General features: G+C 42.4%; 1 protein-coding gene across 3 annotated transcripts in view; it reads left to right on the top strand.

Moving 5' to 3' along the window:
* Positions 1-15,343, top strand: part of CRADD (CASP2 and RIPK1 domain containing adaptor with death domain) — an 86,783-nt gene extending 71,440 nt beyond the window's left edge. The window contains exon 4 of one of the 3 annotated variants that reach the window (XR_004549613.1): positions 14,794-14,890. Coding sequence is in view for 2 of the 3 variants with exons in the window: in XM_031043723.2 (XP_030899583.1) it covers positions 14,794-15,089 (296 nt within the window). In the remaining variant the exon portion in view is untranslated. Of the gene's footprint in view, positions 1-14,793 lie in introns of all 3 variants that reach the window. The other 2 variants (XM_031043723.2, XM_034062804.1) reach the window with 2 other exon arrangements.
* Positions 15,344-23,934: the final 8,591 nt, after the last annotated feature.

Below are 23,934 nucleotides of genomic sequence, written 5' to 3'. Positions count from 1 at the left end.
TTTCATAAAACCTGAGGAGTTCTCACGATCTTTTCTAGTAGAGTTTTGTCTTTTCCTAGGCTTTCTCTTTTGGTCCAATATGTGCATTCATGCAGTAATTATATTTTTTCTAAGGGTCAGAGACCAATGAGCACCAGAACTGTGCTACAGATTGCTTCAGCTGCCTCCTGCTGTCCCCACGTGTAGCTCTGATCTTAGTTGATAGATATTCTCAAGCTGTGTTTCTTAATGAAACTGTCTTTAAAATAGCAATCCGTGGGTTTACAGAGCTACAATTTTTTTTACGGTTGTATATCTAAGACAGTTTTATACGTTGCTTGAAATTATTTTGTTAAGCTTGTGTTCATCTGTTCCAAACACACTTCCGTTCCCTGTAAAAGTTGTGTTCCTACCGCACTTACAGACACAGGCGTCTTTGGTTGACCGAGTTTCTCTACTTGCATGTGGAAATAACTGCCTGACAGAAAGAACAGTATTACAAATGACTTCTACTTTCCTTGCTTGGCTTACAGAAGGGGTCCGTTGACTCTCCTTGTCACATGCTTTGGACCTGGGTTGTTTAAAAACGACTAGTGGCTTCTTGTTCTGAGCCTCACAATCTGCCTGCACAGAGCTTTCTGAAAAGAGGCTCTTTACAGTTTTCAGCTTGACTGTCTCCATTCACTTGGCAATTTTGGGTGTGAAAACCTTTGTAAATCTTTAAATGCCATAATTCCTCAAGCTAGGAGTTTTGATGGGATGCCTAGAGTTCTCAAATGATTCAAATACAGTATTAATATCACTAAATAATATCTAATAAATAATGCATCTTGAAAAGTCTGAGTTGTAGCTGACCTTCATGTTCTTGTCAACCTCTTTGAGCAGACAGTAAACCGTCGTTTTCGATCTACAAAACTGAAGATACTTAAATAGATCAGTCTTGTGGCTTTAGGAAGCAACTCCTGCACTGCATAGCTGGAGTCTCCCAAAATGAGGGAAAACCAAAGCATTGAAGCCAGATTTTCATTTGTCTTTTGCACTTGAACTTGTAAACTTTCACATGAGCCCTCTGTGCCTATTGTTAGCATATTTACACACACTAAAGTGCAAGTGGAAGGTCAGATTAGGTAGCTGGGCACTGTTTGTGTGGTTTGCACATAGCAAAGTTGGGTTTGCATATGCTGATGTGGTATGGCGCATTTCTGCTGATGGAAACTTGAGGCCGCTTTGGCAGAATGTGTTAACCTCACATCACCAGATCATTTGGCTCTTCTCTGATGAGCACATATACAAAATTACGTAACACATTGACTGTAAAGCTCAAAATACTTAGTCCTGTCTACCACCAAAGTCAATTAGAACATTCATTGCAGGGTGTGTTTGATCCCTTTATTAAAATAACAGCCCTTCTCTCTTGTTCAGAGCAGGATTTTCAGATTTTGGCTCCCCCAGGGACACAAGCATAATTTCTATTTCTGCATCTCTGGGACAGAACAGATTTGTTTAGTTTTTTGTTTTGCCTTTTGGTTTTGTTTCAGTCTTGCTTTGGTTAGGCATGGCTGTATAAAAATCCCAAACCAAGTAAAACAAATCTTTTATGGTCTGTCTGATCTTCCAGCCTTTTTATTTCTGATGTTAAAACATTTGTATTTCTGATTTGCTATGTACAAATGCCAGTATGACTGAAATTTCAGTTCTGGACCAAAATCTGGCAGCTATTAGACTACAAAACTATGAGGGAAAACATTGTTCTTTATGTGTGAGACATGAAATTTAATTGCTTAAGCAAAAGATTTTTTCAGATATTTAGGTTTTGTGTTTTGATTGTTCCACTAATGCTAGCATAAATCTTCTACAAATACCATAAGTAATACAAATGTTTGCTAATAGCTTGTTTGATTTTGATCTGGCTTCAGTGGCTTTGGCAAAATTCTACTCTTGAGTGAGTGAAAGAGTAATTGGGTCCGCAGCTATGAGTCACCTCATTACTTTCAGTGCTGCCTTGGGATCTGTTATGACTGCAGCTGGTCAGCATGCCATGTCACCCAGTATGAGCCGTGTCACAGGGCAGCCACAAGCCACGCCAGTGAGCACATCACATGGGATGTGAGGTCAATGCTGACTCAGAGGGGAAAGGACTACTCAACAAACCCATGGTAGTGTAAAATGCTCTGTGAATTATGACCTGTTTGAGAAATTACTTCACCTATGTTCCCATTTTCATCTTTTTTCTCACAGGGTGATGTGACATTTCCTTAACCTGCATTTGTAGGAATGAACTCAAGAAGGGGATGAATTTGCCTTGCAGATATCTAAGACATTGGTATTTTTTTTAACTAAGATTTTGAAAATGTATGTGTGTGTGTATATATATGTATACACATACAAACATAATTTCACATTTGTTCTACAAATGTGAGATTTTAAAAATACTGTGACTGTGACCTTCTAAAATGACTTCCCTTTTGGTCAGCTAAAATTACTTTTGGACTGATCCATCAAACCATCCATGAGATTTCAGATGACTTGGCACTTGATAGGGCCGGTTGTGATGCTAAGCCTCCCACGAGTGTGGAAATGGAGAGAAGCAGATGATGACACCTGAAGCGCTCCTTCCTGACACCTATGGAAAGCGCTGCCTTTTGACTCAGGCTGATGAATCCCACTTGGCAAGCCAGGCGTAGCGGCTGACTGTAGCTGAGCTGTGTATTTCAGCACCAGTACCTGGTTTTCCCTGTGGATTTTCAAATGTCAGAAAGTCTTCTAAAGTTCATAAGCCTTTAAGGCACTGACACAAGAAAAAGAGGGGAAAAGGAAACCAGGATGGGTCTAAGTCCATGTTGCTTATGGCATCTCGTGAAGGCTGTTACACCTGTGCAAAATGTCTGTAAAGAGACATTCAACTGACCCACTGCTTTTTTTTTTACTAGCTTTGCATGGGTGTAAATGATTAAATAAAATGCCAAGCAGTGTAGGATTCAGCATAATGATAGCACTGTTTTAGCTTGCTCTGCATGGCTTGTTCTATTAATATATGTTTGTGGTCAGGAAGGAACGCAGTCTCACTTTGCTAAAACCTGAAGCTTGGTAGAGCATAATATGTGCAGTATTAATTTTGGTTTGACACCTGCCAGGCAAAGATCCTTACAGGCATTCTTCTCAACTGAGCTCCATCTGTTGCACAGATCTTCAGTTCTGATATTTCTAACTACTCGAGCCAAAAAAAAAAGAAGAGCCAACTTGAAGAAAAAAAAGTATCTGGGAGGAATTAACAGTTTTATCAAGGCTAAATATAATGCCTTGTTGTCATATAAGTTCTGTAAGGGAAACATGTCCAATTAGTTATCTTACAGGAAAGAAGAATCCTTCATACTGGCAGTATGATTTTTGTTGTTGGGTGAAAGGAACATCGATAGCTGAAGTCCAAGCACATGCTTTTATTATTGAATTGCTGCAGCCTTTAGACAGGTTTCTTGGTAGGAAAGTTGCTAGTAAAAAATGGACTCACTTTTTGTACTCGGCAGATAAAAAGCCAAAGGACTCTGCTGTGATTGTTGCATGCAAAGGAGGAACAGGATTAGCACTTGCCTCAGGTCTTTGAAAAACAGCTCAGGCTACTTGAAATAAACATTCAATTAGGGTCTGTCAAAGAAGTTAACTTCCAATCCCCTGACAAAAGTTGTCTGATGAGTTTGTCATCTAGCTGACAAAACAATCATTAATTGCTCCAGTTGTCTTTGGTTTGCACTTAGAGTGGGTGAATTATTCTGTCAGAGCTGCCCAGCCCACATGGGTAAACATTTGCCTTCTGTGAAACCATGAGAAGCCTACTGCAAATATGAATGTAGCTTATGATCCTTGTGACTTCATTCACCCATCCTCTGTTAATTATTATTTGTGGTAGAGTGGAGGAGAAACCTTACTGAGGCAATTGATGGCTCTGTGTGCTTCAGACTAACAATTAATAGTTGAAAGTTCTGTATTATCAAACTCCATTGAATTCACTAAGAACTGCAGAGCATTCAAAGGTATGTGGAGATCCACTGGCATACTTCAGAATACGATTTTCTTGGCATTATTTCTAGAGTTGACTCTTGGTGTGACTGCCAGCATATAAACCAGAGGCTCTCATCTCTGCTCTCTCTGGCTGTCAGGTAGCTTTATGCTGTCTAACAAGTAGTTACTCTCCAAAAAATAGTCATATATCTTCTTTCCATGGAACTTTTCAAATCACATTTGTTCATTTGGGGAAAGATCTTTGGCCAGGATCTGAATGCTCAGTATCTGTGTTCAAGCAGTTCTTCCAAATAATTCCTAGTAGCTCAGGTGTTCCTCAGAACCTCCCAGCTGAGTAGATATTTCTTTCTTCCTTAGTGTAATGCTGCATGCTGAACCTGTTCATGCATTTATAGAATCATAGAATCATAGAATAGTTAGGGTTGGAAAGGACCTCAAGATCATCTCGTTCCAACCCCCCTGCCATGGGCAGGGACACCTCACACTAAAGCATATCACTCAAGGCTTCATCCAACCTGGTCTTGAACACTGCCAGGGATGGAGCATTCACTACCTCCCTGGGCAACCCATTACAGTGCCTCACCACCCTAACAGTAAAGAATTTCTTCCTTATATCCAGTCTAAACCTCTGCAGTTTAAGTTTCAACCTGTTACCCCTTGTCCTGTCACTACAGTCCCTAATGAATAGTCCCTCCCCAGCATCCCTGTAGGCCCCTTCAGATACTGGAAGGCTGCTATGAGGTCTCCACGCAGCCTTCTCTTCTCCAGGCTGAACAGCTCCAACTTTCTTCAGCCTGTCTTCATACGGGAGGTGCTCCAGTCCCCTGATTATCCTCGTGGCCTCCTCTGGACTTGTTCTAACAGTACCATGTCCTTTTTATGTTGAGGACACCAGAACTGCACACAATACTCCAAGTGAGGTCTCACGAGAACAGAGTAGAGGGGCAGGATGACCTGCTGGTCACGCTCCTTTTGATGCAGCCCAGGATACGGTTGGCTTTTTGGGCTGTAAGCGCACACTGCTGGCTCATGTTCATTTTCTCATCAACCAACACCCCCAAGTCCTTCTCCTCAGGGCTGCTCTGAATTTCCTTTTTGCCCAACCTGTAGCTGTGCTTGGGATTGCTCCAACCCAGGTGTAGGACCTTGCACTTGGCATGGTTAAACTTCATGAGGTTGGCATCAGCCCACCTCACAAGTGAGTCAAGGTCCCTCTGAATGGCATTCCTTCACTCTAGCATATCAACAGAACCACACAGCTTGGTGTCATCGGCAAACTTGCTGAGGGCACACTCAATTCCATTGTCCATGTCAGCAACAAAGATATTAAACAAGACTGGTCCCAACACCGATCCCTGAGGGGCACCACTCATTACTGGTCTCCAGCTGGACATTGAACCGTTGACCACAACTCTTTGAGTGCGACCATCCAGCCAGTTCTTTATCCACCGAGTGGTCCACCTATCAAATTGATGACTCTCCAATTTAGAGACAAGGATGTCATGTGGGACAGTATTGAATGCTTTGCAGAAGTCCAGGTAGATGACATCAACTGCTCTACCCTGTCCATCATTTTTGTAGCCCCGTCATAGAAGGCCACCAAATTGGTCAGGCAGGATTTCCCCCTAGTAAAGCCATGCTGGCTGTCACCAAGCACCTTGTTGTTTTTCATGTGCCTTAGCATGCCTTCCAGGAGAATCTGCTCTAAGATTTTGCCAGGCACAGAGGTGAGACTGTTTATATCAACATATTAATTTGATGATGCCACTGTTAACTGTGGATTCAGTGCTTATTTATGTATAACAATATAGAAATCAATAGGAAATATCAAGCAAATTTTACTTCCACTTCAGTGCTACAGCAGCATCAAATGCTGCTAGAAATGAAAAATTATAAAAACACAGGATAGTTCAGTCAGTCTGCAATGCAGGGTAATCCTGCTTCAAAAGAGAGCAGATATTATAGTATGTTGTGTTTGTGTTTTCTCTGCATAGATATTCTTTTCCTTGCATGCATCCATAGTCACAATTTTATTTAAGAAATTAACTATTTGATTTCATGGTCTGCAACAGCTGAGAAATACTAGAGAAACAGAGTAACATCCACACTATTAACTGCTGAAACTTTCTCCCTGTTCTTCCCAAATAAAAAGCAAATTTAAAAGTGAAACCCCAATCTCTTTCAACTCCTTAAACCCAGGGATTGCTCCCTATGGCTTGAAAAGGGTGAAAGTTTATGATAGCATGAATTTATTTAGCAGCTTCTCTGTCAATCTGTTTAATATAGAATGATATTGAAGGCCATCAGTATAGCAGAGATCTGTGGAGGTACTGAACCTGCAAAAGAGATTAAGAGAAACAGGAAAACTGAGTAGCTACTGGAACTGTGTAGTAGGAATAGAGTTGAAAATGTTTGTCATCAAATACGAATGTTTTGTTTCAGGTTTAGCAGTCTGCTGCCACATTGCAGCTACTAGGCAGTCATTAGCAAGTGATAAAGAATATACAAATTAGCTGCTGTTACTGAGCCAAAACAGAAACATCTGCGTTTTTAAATTGCCTGTAGGTTTACAAAATCTTATATGTTGTCTTTTTTTCCTACCCTAATACCCAAAATGTATTTAATATCACAAAGCATGATGCTTGAGAGCTCACACAGGAGATGAGATTGTCAGCAAATGAAGACATATGTATTTTTTAATAACATCAGTAGTTCAGACTCCCAGCAAGCTTTTGGCAGGAAGGAGCTGAATATTGTACAATGGGTGGATGCTGCTTCACTTGAGCGAGACCGTTCAAAGTTGCCATAGATTTGATTATCATGGATCATGGCCACAATTTATTCTGCACGTTGTCTGTCATAGTATTAGATTCCAAATTATTTAAAATAAGACAGAGAACTTGGTGTCTTTTCATACAAGTCATAAAAACCAGCATGATGTGGAAGAATGCAGCCAGTCTTAAAAATTAATTTCATATTCACTTTTATTTTGATTAGTGCCTTTCATAATTAAATTAGGAGACATGGAAATGGAAGTTATCATGACAGAAATACACTTATGAGTAAGTATGTTACGATCAGTAATTGACAGAGGTTGATATTATTCTGTATATTAATGGCTTTTTATTCATCAGATCAGAAGTTAACAACCTACAGAAACTTTACAATCCTGCAGTCATGAAGCAGAAGTGCAGCATATACTCAGATAAACATAAAATTCTCTGTCAAATTTGTTTTACTGTAATGTGGTTAGTCGAAAAAAAGAGCCACTTTCTAAACCTTTGTTTTAGGTGTTTTTCTTTTAATGAACTTACAGTACAGATTCCATGCTGTAGTTTAGTCTGGGTATTTAACTAACCAGGATTTGATTTTGATTGCATTTGAGAAGATGGTATTTATTCTTTGGAAGGTAACTGGGCCTGTTGTTCCTACAAAGGTACAGGTTTTCCATCACCAGGATTTCCCCTGTGCTGAGTCAGATTTCTGGGAGGAAAAAGTGGGAGTCCCAAGCAGAGAACAATGTATGCTTGGCAGTCATCATTAAGTGGTGTTCTCTGATAGCGTCAAATGGGATGAAGGAGGTGGGCATCTCTTTGGTAATGAGCAGAAGTCTACAGAGGAGGCAGTCTGGAGATAAGTGGAAGAGCTTCTACAGTCTTCCATCTCACAGCAATTTATGTGACTCATGAGAGAGATAGAGAAACAGAAAGAAACAGAGAATTAATGATGTACATACTAAAAGCCAGAGAAGTCTTCTCCAAGTTATTTTAACATCTTCTTCAAGTTATTTTAATATTCTTTTAGGTTATTTAATCTGAGTGTATTAACTTTGTATATGGGAATATGTCTATAATGGGGTCAGTTATCTGTCTTTAAATAGTAGAGGATTTACAGTTCAATTCTTCTCTCTCCTTGGCCAAACACTTTCTGAAACCCATTAAGACCAGGTGAAACCCACTAAGACCAGACCGCTAGGACCTGGTAGTTTTGAATAGACTTTGGATGGGCTGTGAGATCCATGCTGTTCGCAGATATATAGAAAAGATATGTATATAGTGATACATAGAAGAGAAATATTCTTGCACATTCTGTGAAGCGCAATTATTTGGAGCTGTTGCAAAATGCTAATGTTCCTTCCCAGCCTTTGAATCTGATGTTTAATTAGCAGCAACAACAACAACAAAAACCCCAACACTCAAATTATATAGTAGGGATTAATTTCTGAATAGCCTGTTCTGTTCTGTTTTCACTGATCAGGCATTTGAGCTTGATTCTTGTCTTTAAACAGGTCCTGAATCAGACCATTCTAAAGTTCACAGCAACGAAATAAACTTCATGATCATTTTTAACTTGCACAGGAGGGAGTAAATGCTTCATTCTCCATGCAGGCCTGCCAAATGCTATATATGCAGCATGATACTTTCCCATCTGGCACACTAGTCCTTCATTGCTACAGGTTGGCTTAGAGCTCATGAATTTGGATGTGCTGTAGGAAGAAGGCAGGCCTTTGCCTGCAGTTCTGCCTGTTAGGACTGGGTTGAGAGAGAACAGCTGAACAAGAAGGCAGAAGATCCCACTGTCACCTCCCACCCCCTTTCCTAACAAATCAAGCCAAGCCAACCCCTGCAGTTACACAGAACCTGTGTTTATTGCACTCTTCTCTCAAGAACATCCACCATGATCTTGTCTTTGACTTGAGTGATCTACGGCACCCACTGGGATACCTCAAAATCCTTACTCTCTGCTTTCCCTTTCATCCAGCATCTCTGGCAGCTCAAGGGGGGCTGCAGCTCTCCAAGTCTCTGATCTCTCCATTAGTGGGAGCGTTACACACCTTCCAGTTCAGATTCCGGAACCCCACCTCACAGCTCTTGAAAGCCTGTCCCAACCTGATCCACCAAGTGTTGTTCTGCTTCATGACCCACTTTTACTGTTGTGTTCAGGCCAAGCGGATTTCACTTTAAAGTAAATATACCTGGAAAAGTGCAATTTATTTACTATTGTGACATTCAGTCATTAAATAAATTACTGGGTGTAACACAGCTGGCAAAACACACAGCTCACAGCCTTGGCAACCATGACCATGCCTTTTCAGTGCCCACTGCTGGGTCTGTGGCTCAGGCTAGTTGAAATCAAGTGCACTGCACTCCAAGGGGTCTGGAGTAAAGCAGATCCTGGAACTAGGTTCTTTATTATATATATATGTTTTCCTTTAGCTGAAGTGCCCCAGATGTTACTGGCTGCTGGCACATTAGCCACAATGGCTCTGTAGAGCTTTGAAGTCCCTTTCAGCATAATTTCTTAGAATAACCAAGGCTGTGTGTTCCTCTGCTATGGGCCATTGTGTGTATGCATGTACACCTAGTAGCTGCTGAACCTGTTGGCCAACCTCAAGAACTCTGCCTTCTCACTGTTGTGGAGAGGAGCAATTTCATTACTGTCTTGAGAATCAGTAAGCAGCTGGAGGAGAGAAGTCCTGAAGCATGAGCAACTGTAGGACTCACACCCAGTGGAAACAAGGCTGCTTCTGGAAGTGCTTGATCTAACTTTAGCACTTCTCAGGGAAGAACTGTACTCCAGATGCCAGAAAAGGCGATTAAAGAGGACTGAAATAATTGCTTTGAACTCTTCAGAAATTATGAGCAGCATCTTATAAGAAGGTCAAGTGAACAATAGTGACTTCAGCCCAGATCACTGAAGGATCACTCTTTACACCTACTAGGAGGAGATGCTGAAGCTAGATGTATGCCTTTTTGTTACTCCTTTTTGTGGCCCAATTCCAGTAATGCGGGGTCTGAAGCCCAGAATCACTTACCTGTTTCTGGTGTGATTATATAAAATTGAACATTTGCCTAGCACTGTTTCTGCCAAGGGTTCTTGCATGCAATTTTGCTCTGTTTCAGCATATCCCTTGATTCCCAGGAGAGTTTTCTTGCCATCAGGCCCCATTCTAGAGGTTGGGAAGCATTCTTGACCCTTCCCAGTTGCTTTTGTGTTGCACTGTGTAAAAGTGTATTGATAAAGCTCTCTGATCTCCAAGAGATGCTTTTGGTCATGCACAGAGAAGTCATACTTACATGGAGAGGGGTCCTTTAGACAAAAGCATAAGGCACTTGGGGTTGCCAGCAGTTCTGAGGAATCAGCTGGGTACTTTACAGATCACTCAAAAATCTCTCAGCACTTCTTGCTGCTGTGTCCTATGTTGGAGCTAAGCTCGCTTGCTCCCCACTGCTTTCCAGCAGCACAGAGTGGGAGGTCAGTGCCTTGATGCTGATAATGATTTTCACATGCTGCAAGTCAGCCTAAGAGATGGTATCTGCTTTTATTCATCACCTAGAGGTGGTAATGAGAAAGCAAAAGCAGAAAGAAGTCTTGAAGTGATTCAAAGTCCATTTTCACTGGACTTTATCTTGCATTCTTCCACTTGTGCCTAGTGGGACAGAGCTGGAGTGAGTTTATTTTCCATCCCACTCATTGTTGCAATATCTTCTTGGAGTCTCCTACTTAAAGCTGGAGAGGTCCTAAAGAAATAGAAATTCTAAAGTGGTGACCAGCTGCCTTTGCCCCATGTATAGCTTTGGTATCTGAGTTACTCTGTTTTGTCTGTGGTACCATCTATTTATATCCACTTCTGTTTCCTGTCCACACTTACCAGTACCATCGTGTCTTCCAGTCTGGAAGCACAGACGTACACATAGGCCAGGAGTTGTCAATATCTCCTGTTTTTTAACTGGGACAGCTAGGAGAAAGGCTTAGGGTGGGATGAGCTTCCTTGACCAGCGAGAGCAGGAGATGGGGAGAAGAGCATTTCCTCATGCTGCAACTTTGAATAGAAGGAGCTGTGTGTCTTTCTCTGGGTCAGTTTCAGCTCCAAAGCCAGGGTGGAGAGTGTCCTACCTCTCTCCAGCCAGGAGGAAGGGGATTTTAAGGGTTGTAAGCTCCATGTCAGCAGTCTGGCTAGCAGACCCAGAAGAGCAGCTCTGTACCAGGCTGGCTCACTCTCCAGCACAAAGCAGTTGGTTCCCCATTCCTCAGGGACTTAGTGGCTTCAGTGTGAGCAGTTAGGCTTCAGCCTCTCTGTCTCTGCAGTATGCAGCCCTGGCACTTTGTGGCACAGACCGTGGTCACAGCTGGTCATGGTGTTTCACTTGGTGGTGAAGGCACCGAAATTACCATCTCCTGGGAAGGCCACAACACCCTCCGGTGGTGCCCCAAGCCCCACTTCTTCCTGTTTCTAACAATGCAGTCCTTGTTTTGCTAATCTGAAGCATATACCTAACATAAACATGTGCACCTCCACATCAGATCCACGTCAAGCTAAAAGAGCTTCACATTTCTTTTGCAAAACCTGAGGTCTCAGTATCCTAAATGTACCTTTCAAATACAACTGCAGGATCTGCATAATTGAAACTTTTGCTCTAATCTCATTACCTCCCTCAGGCAGTTCCTGACAAATGGAGATTATAAGAGGTCTGTAGTAAACATAACTAAAAAGGCATCTTTAATGTTTTTGCAATGTGTTCAAAGCAGCTTGGGTGCTGAGCACAGAAAACTCATTTCCCTTTTACCTGAAATGCCATTATGTTTATTAAATGAAGAGTGGCATTGATCCAAGAATATACCCAAATATTTTTATGATTTTGCATTTGTCATAACTGAAATGTCACTAGATATTTCTCTATATCTGTAAATAATATTGTCCATCATGTAATATGTGTCTCAGATTTTCCTCAGTGACTTTGTATCAGGTCTGAAAAAGAGCTATCACAGAAAATAAAATGGTACTAAAATAACAGTCCTTTGTATTAAATTTAACATTTGGCTTCTGTCCCAGAATTTTCCGTGTCCATATTAGAATCAGATGGTAGCATAAGATGAAAAGATTTCCTGGATGGGTTTTATTCTTGTTCTTATTAAAGGGCTGATAACAGGCTGAAGGCAAGATACTTGTTGCAGGAAAAAATCTGCCTAATATCAAAGGCTCGATGGACAAGCTGACATGTATTATAGTTAGGTCTCGCTGCTTGATCATATTTCAGTATCATAAAATCATTCTGCTAGTGAACATGAAGCATAAAAATTCTAGCGTGAGAGCAAAAAGCCCGGGCTGGCAGGTAGTGCTCCTTTGTGCACACTGCCTTATGGTTAGTAGCTGACCATAAGCCAAGTCAATGGTTAAATATCAAAAAACAGTGCTGGCGACAGCACAGTGTAGCTATATTTAAAATTTTAGTTATTCTTAAATATCTGCATCCATGAAAAGCGGTCCCTTGCCCTGACTTACCTGTGGAGCTGGTAGCACGTGAGGTGTGACAGCACAGGGCTGCCCCACCGGTACTGCTCAGCCTTCTTCAGGAGCATCCTCTGCTCTGTCCTGCAACCAGCCACTTGCCCCAGGTTTCTTTGGCAATCCAAAGACAGAAAGATCAAAGGGACCTAAATGCTCTTCAGAAAGCAATTTTCCCTTTACTCAAAGCAGCTTTGTATAGTACTTATGTATGATTGGGCTTAAATTGTACAAACATTTGCAGGCTGTGGATATTCTATGCAAAACCAATTACTTTTGATAAAATGAAGGAGTGGTGTTTTCTAGTGTTGTTCTTCTGCTGTAGTGGAGGCTGAGAGTATGATGTTGGAGCTATAAATTAGATTTTGAAAAGTGGCTCTTCTGTAGGGTGTCTGCTGCTTCAGATTGACAGGCTATAATCAGCTTTTTCTTGGGGATATTTTTTGATGTTTTGATACAGTATCTTAGAATCATAGAATCATAGAATAGTTAGGGTTGGAAAGGACCTTAAGATCACCTAGTTCCAACCCCCCTGCCATGGGCAGGGACACCTCACACTAAATCATATCACCCAAGGCTTCATCCAACCTGGTCTTGAACACTGCCAGGAATGGAGCATTCACCATCTCCCTGGGTAACCCATTCCAGTACCTCACCACCCTAACAGGAAAGAATTTCTTCTTTATATCCAGTCTAAACCTCCCCTGTTTAAGTTTCAACCTATTACCCCTTGTCCTGTCACTACAGTCCCTAATGAATAGTCCCTCCCCAGCATCCCTGTAGGCCCCCTTCAGATACTGGAAGGCTGCTATGAAGTCTCCACACAGCCTTCTCTTCTCCAGGCTGAACAGCCCCAACTTTCTCAGCCTGTCTTCATATGCAACAAAAGTAGAGCAGCAATTGCAAGCTGCATTGACCGTTCATTTCAGCTTGTAATTGCAAAGGGTATTGAAGAGCAAATGGACTTTATAGATATCTTAAGCTGCTTTTCTAAATACACCTTTTTAAAGCAACTGGTATGTGGTTTGCATTTACAAGCAGCGAGAGAGTTGTTTCACCATCATTGAGTGTTTACAGCATCAACTTCAACAACCGAGCTTATAACCAGTGCTCCTTTTATAGTCAATTGAGGGAAATGTGCATGTTTAGAAAAGTAATTCATATGCTTATTTTAGACATCTTTCTGGTGAGATGGATTGTGTTCTAGAAGTGCCTATTTCTCTCCTTGGTGATAATTAATCCTAGTGTAATTAGACTACCTGTAGTTAAGTAAGATGGATCCCATACAGGATGTTTCTGAATAGTACTGTGTTCTCACTCTGCTGTTAACACTATTTGTATTAATACTTTTTTTAAAATATAATGATTAGGTTGCCACAGGCAATACACAAAGAGATCGCTTGTGTTTGTAAGAAATACTTGGTGCAGTCCCCAGGAGGTTTTTGTCACTGTTAATTACAACTACCTTAATGCTTCCTGTGAAAGCTGTTTTAGTAGTTGTATTGATCTTGTCCTTCATGACTCAGATACTAGCTTGATGCTGAACACCTTCTCAGATAAACTGTTGGGGGCATGTTGGGTGCTTGGATGATACTCATCTCTGCATGACTAAACAGTTGAGTATATGTTTTTTAGGAAGTGTTGATGATCTGATAGACAAGAGAGTTCGGGTGTTGTGTGTGCTTGTCTCTCAGCCTGTTTGTGGAAATTAGCTAGCTTGTGTTGCATCTTCTTGTTCAGTTTTGTCCACATGATCATCTTTGGTTTTTGTAGAAGACTTGGTTGTCTCATGGTTGTTTGGATTTATTGGCACTCCATCCTCAGGAGACTGACAGCATTTGGATTGAGCACTTCATTCAGCTCATATGGTTCACATAATACATTTAGACTGATTTTTTTCAAGTCATAGCATTACTCAGACCTGTAAGTATTCTGCACAGTGTACTTGCAGAATTCAGTCATTAGTAATGATCTAGGTGCATTATTGTTTTTTCGTTGCATCTCAATATGAATTCTATGGAATATTACTGATGCCCACATATCACTTAATTCATGTCAAGCTGACTATGATATGTCAGTCCAGGTGTAGCATAGTTTCTGATCAGATTTCTAGTTGTCTTATCGTGCTCAGCTATCTCTGAATTACTGATTCCATCTGTAATGAATCTTAATTTTCAGATGGCGATGGCTGCTGGAGACGTGTTCCTTGAAAATCTTTCTTGTTCACTACCCTGAAATCTGTAATTACTTTTGGAAGTCTTGGCTTTGGAATAGAATTCTGATACTTGGATGTCAGAATAAGCTCCCTAGTATGGTCCACTGAGCATTAGCTTTCCTCTAATTAATCTTGTAGTCGATTGTGTCATTAATTTTTCTAGGTGAGTATGCAGTCCGTTTCTTTAATTAATGCTTTCACCTCAGCTTTGCTTATTCCCTCCTTTATCAAGGTCTTACATTAATATTTGCAGCATCACCTACTGACATGTGTATGCATTTTCTTTTCTTTACAGATATCACTGAAATTGCACCATTTATTTTGAAGACTTCACCAACAGATCAGCAGCTGAACAAGCTTGCGAGGAGACTAGGACCCGAGTGGGAGCATATAGTTCTGTGTTTGGGTTTGTCCCATACTGACATCTATAGATGTAAAGTCAATCACCCCCATAACCTGCAGTCACAGATTGTAGCTGCATTTGTCCTTTGGAGACAGCGCCTGGGGAAAAGAGCAACAATCCAAAGTCTGCAAGCCAGTCTCATGGCAGAAGAGGTGGATCCATCTGTGATACAGTATATGCTTGAGTGAAGCTTTGCTATTGATCGGGAGCTTTCAAGTACTTTGTTAAATTAAATAAAGAGAGTTCATGGAAATGCATGTTGAAGATCTGATGTCTTAAACTGGAAAAAAAGGGGTTGGGAACTATGGTTTTATTAAGCTTGAACATTCCAGTTTCCTGTGGCATCTTGTGGCTTGTAATTCTTTTCATGCCAGATTAATTTTTAGCAAGCATTAAAAAAATTGATCACTCTTTCCTGTTCACTTTTATACTTTTCCAGTGGGGATATAGGGTGACACTTAAATTGCTTGTAAGCAGGCGCCCCTGCAGTGAGGTCAGCAAGGTTTCTGGTTTCATTGAAGGGGCAACACTTGGTTTAACTTATTTGCTGGAGGAGTCCTTTTTGCTGCTATTCTGTGCTAGTTCCCTGATACCCCAGCAAGAAATGAGAATAATCACTGTTACTAATTTAACAATTTTACAACAGTTATAGCAGGTGGCTAGTTTCACATTTATAAAAGCTTTAGCACATGGAGTTTATTTCTAGGGTAAATGGCTGCCACCTTAGTCTGCCTTTGAAACTGGGGTATCTGAGACGGTTTCTCTTGTTATTATTTAATGGGTATATCTGCAAGGAGATTGGCACTGTGCATGTATGCCATCTCTTAGCATAGCACAGGTGGGGAGTTCTCAGGGAAGACACACAGTAGAAAAGTGACCAGAAGATAGGCAGAAACAGGCAAACAGAGTGAAAAGAGACTTGAAAAATGAGACAACCTTTCAGTTGTCCATGTTTGTCTCCACTAATAAACTGGGAGACAGCCTCGAGCCTGCTGAGTCTTGCACTGTGCTCTGGATCTGGGCAGTCTTGTTTCACAGAAGTTTTACTTTCAAGTCAAGTACCCAGAGTCATCTTCCTCTGGCCACCACATCCCCAACAGGGTAGGGAAGCTTGCAGATCCTTTCTGGTCAATATGAACTCCCCACTGCTCTCCCTCCAGCTTGTGCCATCCACCAGGCTTGTTTGATTTCTACCAGCCTTTCTGAATCTAGTAAGAGACAAAACTGTGTCTCCTCTCCCCAGTTCTTTGCCAGATGTAATTGTACTGCCTGTGAGAATTAGATTTTATCCAGAAGAACAGTAAAGCCTGGGCTTTTCTCTTCCTCTTCTGTCAAAGAGATTTTCTTCCTACAGGAAGATGCCACTGAGGTTTTGCTGACCAGGTAAAGGGGGATAAGGCCCCAGGGTATGTATCTGAAGGCAGTGGGAGTGACCAGCTGCTCTCTGAGGCCTGATAATAAGAGGCAGAATATGTTTTAATTCTCCCTGAGCAGTTTACTGCACAGTAAATGAGGAACAAACTTTAAATACAGGGGTTCCAGTTGTGTTTATGAGCAAGTTACAGTAGACTACAGAGTCATTGCCCAGTAACATCATGTGGGATGTTACAATATCAGCCTCATATGATTTAAGAGCTGCCTCATCAAAAGTCTTAATTGGGGTAAGAATTATTGTTTGGGTTTTTTTTTCTTTTTTTTTTTTTTTAATTCTTCATATATCTAGATTTCAGAAGACATATGGGCAATTAGGAAAGACAAACAGGTTTTAAGGAAATCCTTTCTGCCTTGGTTTTTTTCAGAAGCATAGAAATAGAAAACATCCTAGCAAGGTCAGCACCTGCAGGTCCTGAAGCAATCTGGTGGTATTTTGGTTTGAATCTTCTGTATACAGTTATGGTCTTTAGTAAATCATGATCCTGTTATACCTTACTCAGATCTTAACTAATCATACGCTATTATGGCTCCTTACAGAGTTTATCAACAAATGACAAGTAAACAATGCAAATAATTTTGGCCTTGGAATTTATTTATTTATCTGTTTCATGATGCTTTAATGGCATCATTAAACATGTTCTCCATTTTAGGGAACTGGGGCAAAGCAGTGTCCCTGGCAGCAGTTTGGAGGAGCAAAAGCTGGAGATGGTGAACAGAAGAAACTACTGAAAAGATGATTTAGAGGAAGAAACAGGCTCCCAGTGACATAAATACAAGTATCCTATCTTGTTCTGAGCCAGCATGGGCCAAGTCTGAAGACAGACTGGTCTCCAAGGGAGTCATCCCCATTCAACCCAGCATGAGCACAGAGCTCCAGGAAGGCAGCCAGTCTGGGCAGTAAAACAGCGTGATGGGCACACTCATGGGGCCCTGGTACCTTCTTCTTTGGGTGAACATTGCATTTCATGTTCTTCATTTGTAAGGCCAATGTCAGCTTATCCATAGATAATAGATTTAGAGTCTTTTAATGGTTAAGAAAACAGCCTGCGGTAGGTATGAAGTGTCATGTCAAAAAAGCCTTCCCTACAGATCAAGTATCCTTCTGTGTATCTCCTGTGGGCCACTGGAAACCTGATGGGTCAGTGTCATATCAGGTAATTTCTCCACTGAAATTTGTCTTTCAGTGGGCTAAATTCTTCCTCCCAGCAGTGGTACTGAAATTAAAGGAGCTGCGACTCGACAAGGAATTTAAAACCTGGGCCTCTTGTACTGTAGAACAAGGCACTTAATTCATAATTTATGGTTACTTTCACATTCCCAGGCCTGAAATTAATGTTGTAATACTTGAGTTGCAAATATTGAAGGGAGAGGTTTACTTATTTTATGAGATTGTTTCCATTGCTGTTATTAAATTCATAGAAATGTTCCTATTAGACTCTTCAGTTTTATTAAAGCTTGTTTTTTGCACCACACAAATGCAGGCACACATTTAACTAGACAGTAGTATTCCTTTAACCCAGTGGATTTTTCCATCCACTTAGAAATATTTTTCTTCTGTATGTAATGCTTTATTTTGCACAAGGATGCAATTAAGACAATTTAATTCTTCAGATGTATAGCAAGGCCTCTTATTCTCTCTTAGGACAGCCAAAAGGTCTTAAAATGTTTATTCTTCTCTGGCTAATTTGGGAGCAAATGTTATTTATTTAAATCTCACTCATAGACATGCCTGCAACTTGAGTATTGTTCAGGAGTGAGGCAACTCAGTCAACAAGTTTCCCCATCTCTCCCTTGGCCTCAACCCCCTTGCGCCACTGGGTTTGGGTGATGACAGGGGGCTTGCACAGGGGCTCCTATCCTCCCTGCCCACCATGCCCCCAGGACTGGTGCACAGGGCAGGCTGACAGCCAGGAGCAGCCCCCAGCAAGGACTCATCCCTCTTCCACTGCTCATCACTTGCAGTGAGGCATGTGGCCACTCCAGGCTTCAGGCTAGCATGTGGTCTCAGGGGAAAAGGTTAGCCAGCAGCAACTGCTCTCTGATGTGTTTAGGTTTCTTAACTGATGTTGAAAATGCCTTTCCAGTGAAAATGGTATAATTGCCATCTACTTAGTTGTGGCAGTGTTTAGGAGCCCCTAGAGAAGAAAGCTTAAAGGTGGCCCCTGCTGGACCTTCCACGAAATGGATGGCTTAACTTCAAGTCTTTGGAAAAAGTAGCCACTGATTTTTCTTCCTTAGTCTGTAAAGGGGACTTAGAGATCCCAGTAACTCTCCTAAGTGGTAAGTATGCTTTACAAAAGCTCTTTTGAACTCTGCAAGTAGAGGTGGACTCAGCATAGCAACAGGCAAGGCCTAAGAGCACTCTTTCTCCCCACCTATATAAAGTAGCATGGATGTTCACAAAGGAGGGATCTCCTCAGGGCAGAATCAGGTCAAGGAGGCTTTACAGGGCACTGAAGAGTGGCTGGAGTGTACAGTAAAATGAAAATGCAGTCATCTTTGAGCTGCTTCGCCCAGATGATGCGGGGGAAATTTCCATCTTGAGTCATCTATTATGACAGTTGTTGATCTATGGAATAAAATATTCTGCAAAAGGCTGGGAAAATAAACAAAGTCGTATTATATTCGAAGAACATCAAAGGCGCATTCATCTGATGCTAATGTGGTATGCTGCCAGTTTTGTTTTTTACTGGAAATAAAAACAGTCTCTGAGAAGTAATCTCTTTCTAAGCTTCCATATTCATAGCCACAGACTAATGTCAAGGCGTAGTAGCAGAGCTGAAACCACAGTTCCAGAAAGTTTTGTGTATTTGCAATGAATATTAAAAAGGTTTGTCCAAAAGTCCTTTGTCCTTCTCACTAAGTGAAAAGAATTTTGACTTTTAAGGTGTCTTTCTATCACCTGATAAATAGACCTAAAAATAAGTCCAGTGATCTGGCTTTTTTTTTGGCCTGAATACACTCTTTTTTAACGGATTTCCTGAGAAAAAGGAACATTTGCTGGAAATGGAAATAATCTTTCAAAACATCTTTCCAGATTAAAAAAGAAGTATGTGCTTTAGCAGAATTCACTTCTGAACCTAGCATTTTGATTGTGGAAAAAGACAAATTGCAATTTCCCTTTGAAGCTGTTGGGGAGAGCTGAATGATCAGCAGAGCTGATAATGGCGCAGGAAGACTCCCAGCATTCCTGCAACAGGGACTGCTTTAAAATGCCTGCACATGTTGCAGATACCATTTGTGACACTGATGTCTGGTCCAAGCCCCAACAGCAAAGAGACAAAAAGTCTCTTGTTAACTTCAATGCGCTTTGGATTAGGCCTTCTTTAATTGGAACCTGCTGAAGTGTGGTACTTTACTACCTCCCTTTGAAAAGCAGGATTTATGGATTTGGGACAATAAAAAGGGAAGGGTTTTTTGTGGGTGTAGTAAGCATTCTAGGTTATGGGGTCCTCTTTTCACTGCCTCAAGTGCTACTTTGCACTATTTGCTTCAAAGTAAGCATCATGAGAAAGGAAAAGAAAGAGGAGTGGAGACATTCAGCAAAGGATATCAGTAAGTTTCCAAAACCAAGATCATTTTGAGTTCTGGAATGTGAACAGTCCCATTAAGAGGTGGGATTTGATGGCTCAGGAGATTGCTTATACATTCATGGAGTTTTCCACCTCAAGATCAAGGATCCAAAGCCACTACTGATCCAAAAGAAAAGCAACCTAATGGCAGCCTCTGCATTTTCTTTACTCTGTCTTCGCAGTTTTCGCATCTGACCTACACAGCGCCAGCCCTTGCTATCAGTCTTAGAAAAGGGCAGAGGGGATTGAATGAGCCAAGTAGTGGAACTGCTCTCTGCCCAGGGAGGGTAAAGTGGGTAATATGCTTGGCCACAGCTGACGTTAATGTTTACATGGCGTGTGCAGAGAAGCCACCAATTTCCTGGGTTGCGACCCAGACCTCTCCCCACCAGTAGCAAGCTCATTCACACAGAGAGGACGCACAGAGACATCCTTAACAGCTCCTTGCAGCATACTCTCAGAGGCTGTTTTCACTGGCTGGCTAGTTGTTACTCTTTTTGCAAGTGCTGTCATAGCCCTTCCTGAGGAATGTGTGTCCAGGCATAATATTTAACTGCCCAAAGTCCTTTTTCTACATGACAGAGGCTCAGGGCAAGGCAGGGCAGGACAACAACTTATCTGGGAGCACTGCTCAGGTACAGATCCCATTGCAGTGTAGAAAATGTATTTCCAGAGTTATTTTCTGGTTAAGAATACCTGTTTTTTCTTAAATTCAGAGCTGGTCCTGGTTTGATTTCAGTGCTGGTAGAGTGAATTTTGACCTGTGATTGGGATGCTTGCACTTGGGCATTCAGCAGCTACCCCACGGCATGCAGCTCAGGCATGGGGCTCAGTATTAGCCCTTCTGAATTCCAAAATACTCAATTCTTCTAGCACCTGGGACACCTGCATGTTCACTGTGGTTTCAATCATTAGCTGTTTTATAGGTACTGAGTCTAATCTTGCATCTTTGCACCATTAATCTTGGATTATCCTGAAGGGAATCACAGTTACCCTTACAAAAAAGGATGAGGTGGGGTTTTTTGCATGCATGCTCAACACCATTCCCTAGGAAGCAGATATGTGGGCACTCCTCCGGACTTCCTTTTGACCTTTTCAGTGATACTTTCTCTGCTCAAGAGGGTGATGCTTCCCAGCTTCACCATGTGAAATCAAGGAAGGGGCAGGGAGTGTTCACACTTGGCTGAGGCCAATTGGGATGAACTAACAACTGTATTTGCCTTCATGGCACCTTAACAGGAATGGCGCTGGGGATGCATGGCACAGCCATTGCCTTTGAAACCTTCTGGTCACCCAACAGCCCTGTAAAGAAAGTATAATAAAGACACACTAACAGGAAAATATCGTTTACAACTATGTAAGCAGGCTCACCTCAGAGATACTGCCTTTTATTGGGTAATTTTATAGGCACATTTGCTTGGCTTATTTAAATAAAAAAGCAATTTAGTAACCAGAGCATGTGGAGACTCCGGATAAGGATCTGTCTTTCAGGTTATTAAACAAACTGCATAGCAAGTGCTCAATTACTCTTCAAAATGCTTAAGCAACACCTTTTGTTCAGATTCCCATCTAGAACTACCTCCCAGTAAGTTACCTCCCAGTAGTTCCCAAGAAGCAGTGTGCAAACAGTGCACACCCCTGTTCTGGATAAAAGAGACTTCTGAGAAAAATCTCAGGATTAACAAATAAGCCACGCAGGGACCTGGGAATTCAAGCCTTCCGAAGGAATTCTGCTTGCCTTGTGCTGGGCTCGCTCTGCCATCGGGTCTGATGTCTTCATGTGAAACGAGCCTCGATAATTACATATTCTTCCTCTCCATTGCTGATTCTGACTTTGCTGCGTTTGAGAAACCACTTCAGGCTGCAGCTCGCAGAGTGATGCAGACTTCTGATGAACAGAGTGCAATGAAGTTGCAGTGAGCCTGAGATTATTCATTTAATGCACACTTGAGGTTTGCTGCATGAGCAAGTGGCCATTGCATGGCAAGCAGGGTGCAGCACTGAAACCTCTGAGCAACAGAGAAGACCTCTGAGGAGCTATGCTGCAAAGCGTGTCAACACAGGCCTCGGGTAAGCATCCACAGGGTTTCCTCCATGTGATACACACAGGTTTTCTCACCCAGCAGCAAGTATTTGGGTCCCACAGAGCTCTCAAAAACAATAAAGCAAACCAGCAAAACAAAACCAAAACCCCTCCTGAAGCTGGCTCCCTAAAGCAAGAGCCACATCACAGAACCTGGCAAGAGTAATAGCAAAGATGGGAAGAATACCAGACTGGAAACAAAGCCCTGAATCTGGCTGATCAGTCTGTTGTGAATTTGAGGGCTGTGATATTTCTGTTCCAGCTGCAGACAAGCTCCATCTCGGGTGCTGTCGGTTTTTCCGCTTCCGTGTCAGCTTGAGGTTCGGGTGAGTCAAACCTTAGGGAACCTGGGGCAGAGAGGGGGATAGCAGACAGGGAACAGCAGACAGGACAGAGAGGGGCACGTGTGCACGAGGGCAAGAGTAAAGGGGTCAGGAAAGGAGGGAATGAGGTCTAGAGCTCCTGGAGGGCTCGCTCCCACCACTGCCCATCCTTGACAGTGACCCAGGTCCCTGCCTGCTGGCTTCCCATCCCTGCCACGAGGCCACACATGACAGGAGACGTGTCTTCTGACGTTAGCAGATGCCACAGCAGGTAGGGTTTTCCTTTCTCTCTTATTTTCCTTTTCGTAGACAGACACAAGTGACACATCAGATTTCACCCTGAAATCCAGTTGACGGGCTGGCTCCAGCATTAGTGTTCTTTCCTAGAAGGGACATTGCTCACAGGGCACGCAGCTGCAATTTCCAAAAGCTAATCCCATGAGGTGTGCATCCTGGCATCGTAACAAGCCATGCGACTGAAGCTAAGTTGCCACTGAGAACAAGCACCAGCAGGCGCCTGGCCAGCCATGGCTGACAGTAACCACTCCTGGCCACAGCTGCCACCCACCCAGCAGTGGGCAAGGGGTGCACGGCCACCACCACATCCCTGCAGTGAGCCAGGGACATGAGCACCGGGTCAGTGCTGGGACATGGAGCATGCTTGACTGGAGGATGAGGCTTGACCGTCCCAGCCAAAGTCTTCTGTTGGTTTTTGGGCCTCAGTTTGGGGACATGTTTAACTGCCCAAGCTGTTTGGGCCAGTTTTGGTGGAGCTGGAAGGTATCATGGGAAGGTCAGGCTCCATCAGCTGGAGAAACCTGCCTGCTGCTCTGAGCTGCAAGGGGCTCTGGTCCAGGATTGTGAGTCAATACACAGCCTTGCTTCAAGAAACTGGCAACTGAAGTAACTGGTTCCCTGGGAACCAAAATAAGTCAACAGAAGCATCAGCTGCTTCAAAAACTCTCTCAAGTGTCTCAGAAATGCAGGTCGTTCTCTGAAGTGTTGTAAAATAAGCACCTTAAGTATGGAATCATAGAATCATGGAATCACAGAATCAGAATAGTCTGTATAGAAGGGGCCTTTAAAAGTCATCTAGTCCAATCCTCCTGCAATGAGCAGGGACATCTTCAACTAGATCAGGTTGCTCAGAGCCCTGTCCAGCCTGACTTGAATGTTTCTAGGGATGGAGCACCCGCCATCTCTCTGGCCAATCTGTTCCTCTTCCAAAAAGAGGAATGGGTGAGTGCTGAGCTCAAAACTGAGGTCCATGTTCCTGTTTGCTCCTCACAGTGCCCTTTTGCCGTATGTCCAATGTGGCCTCAACCCATGCTCACAGACAGTCCCATGCTGCTTCCCCCACCATGGACATCCTCAGCACGGGAGGATGATGGTGTCTCACAATCCTGATGAGCCCAGGAGAAATCCAGCAACGATGAGCGTGGCCTGCTGTGTCTGAGCTATCCATGCAGTGGTGGATGCCGCTTCCCCTGGCAAACTGCAGTGTTTGTCATTAAAAAGCCACCATTTCTCAAATGCTGCCATAGTGTTCTTCTGTACTTGAGCATGTTGTCAGACATGTTTCTTAAGGGCCATTACAGCAACAAAGTAGGAGTGCTGCATA

Source organism: Melopsittacus undulatus, chromosome 5 (assembly GCF_012275295.1).
Source record: "Melopsittacus undulatus isolate bMelUnd1 chromosome 5, bMelUnd1.mat.Z, whole genome shotgun sequence".
NCBI lineage: Eukaryota > Metazoa > Chordata > Aves > Psittaciformes > Psittaculidae > Melopsittacus > Melopsittacus undulatus.
The sequence above is the reverse complement of the archived record's forward strand: the minus strand, read 5'-3'. Positions and strand labels throughout refer to the sequence as shown.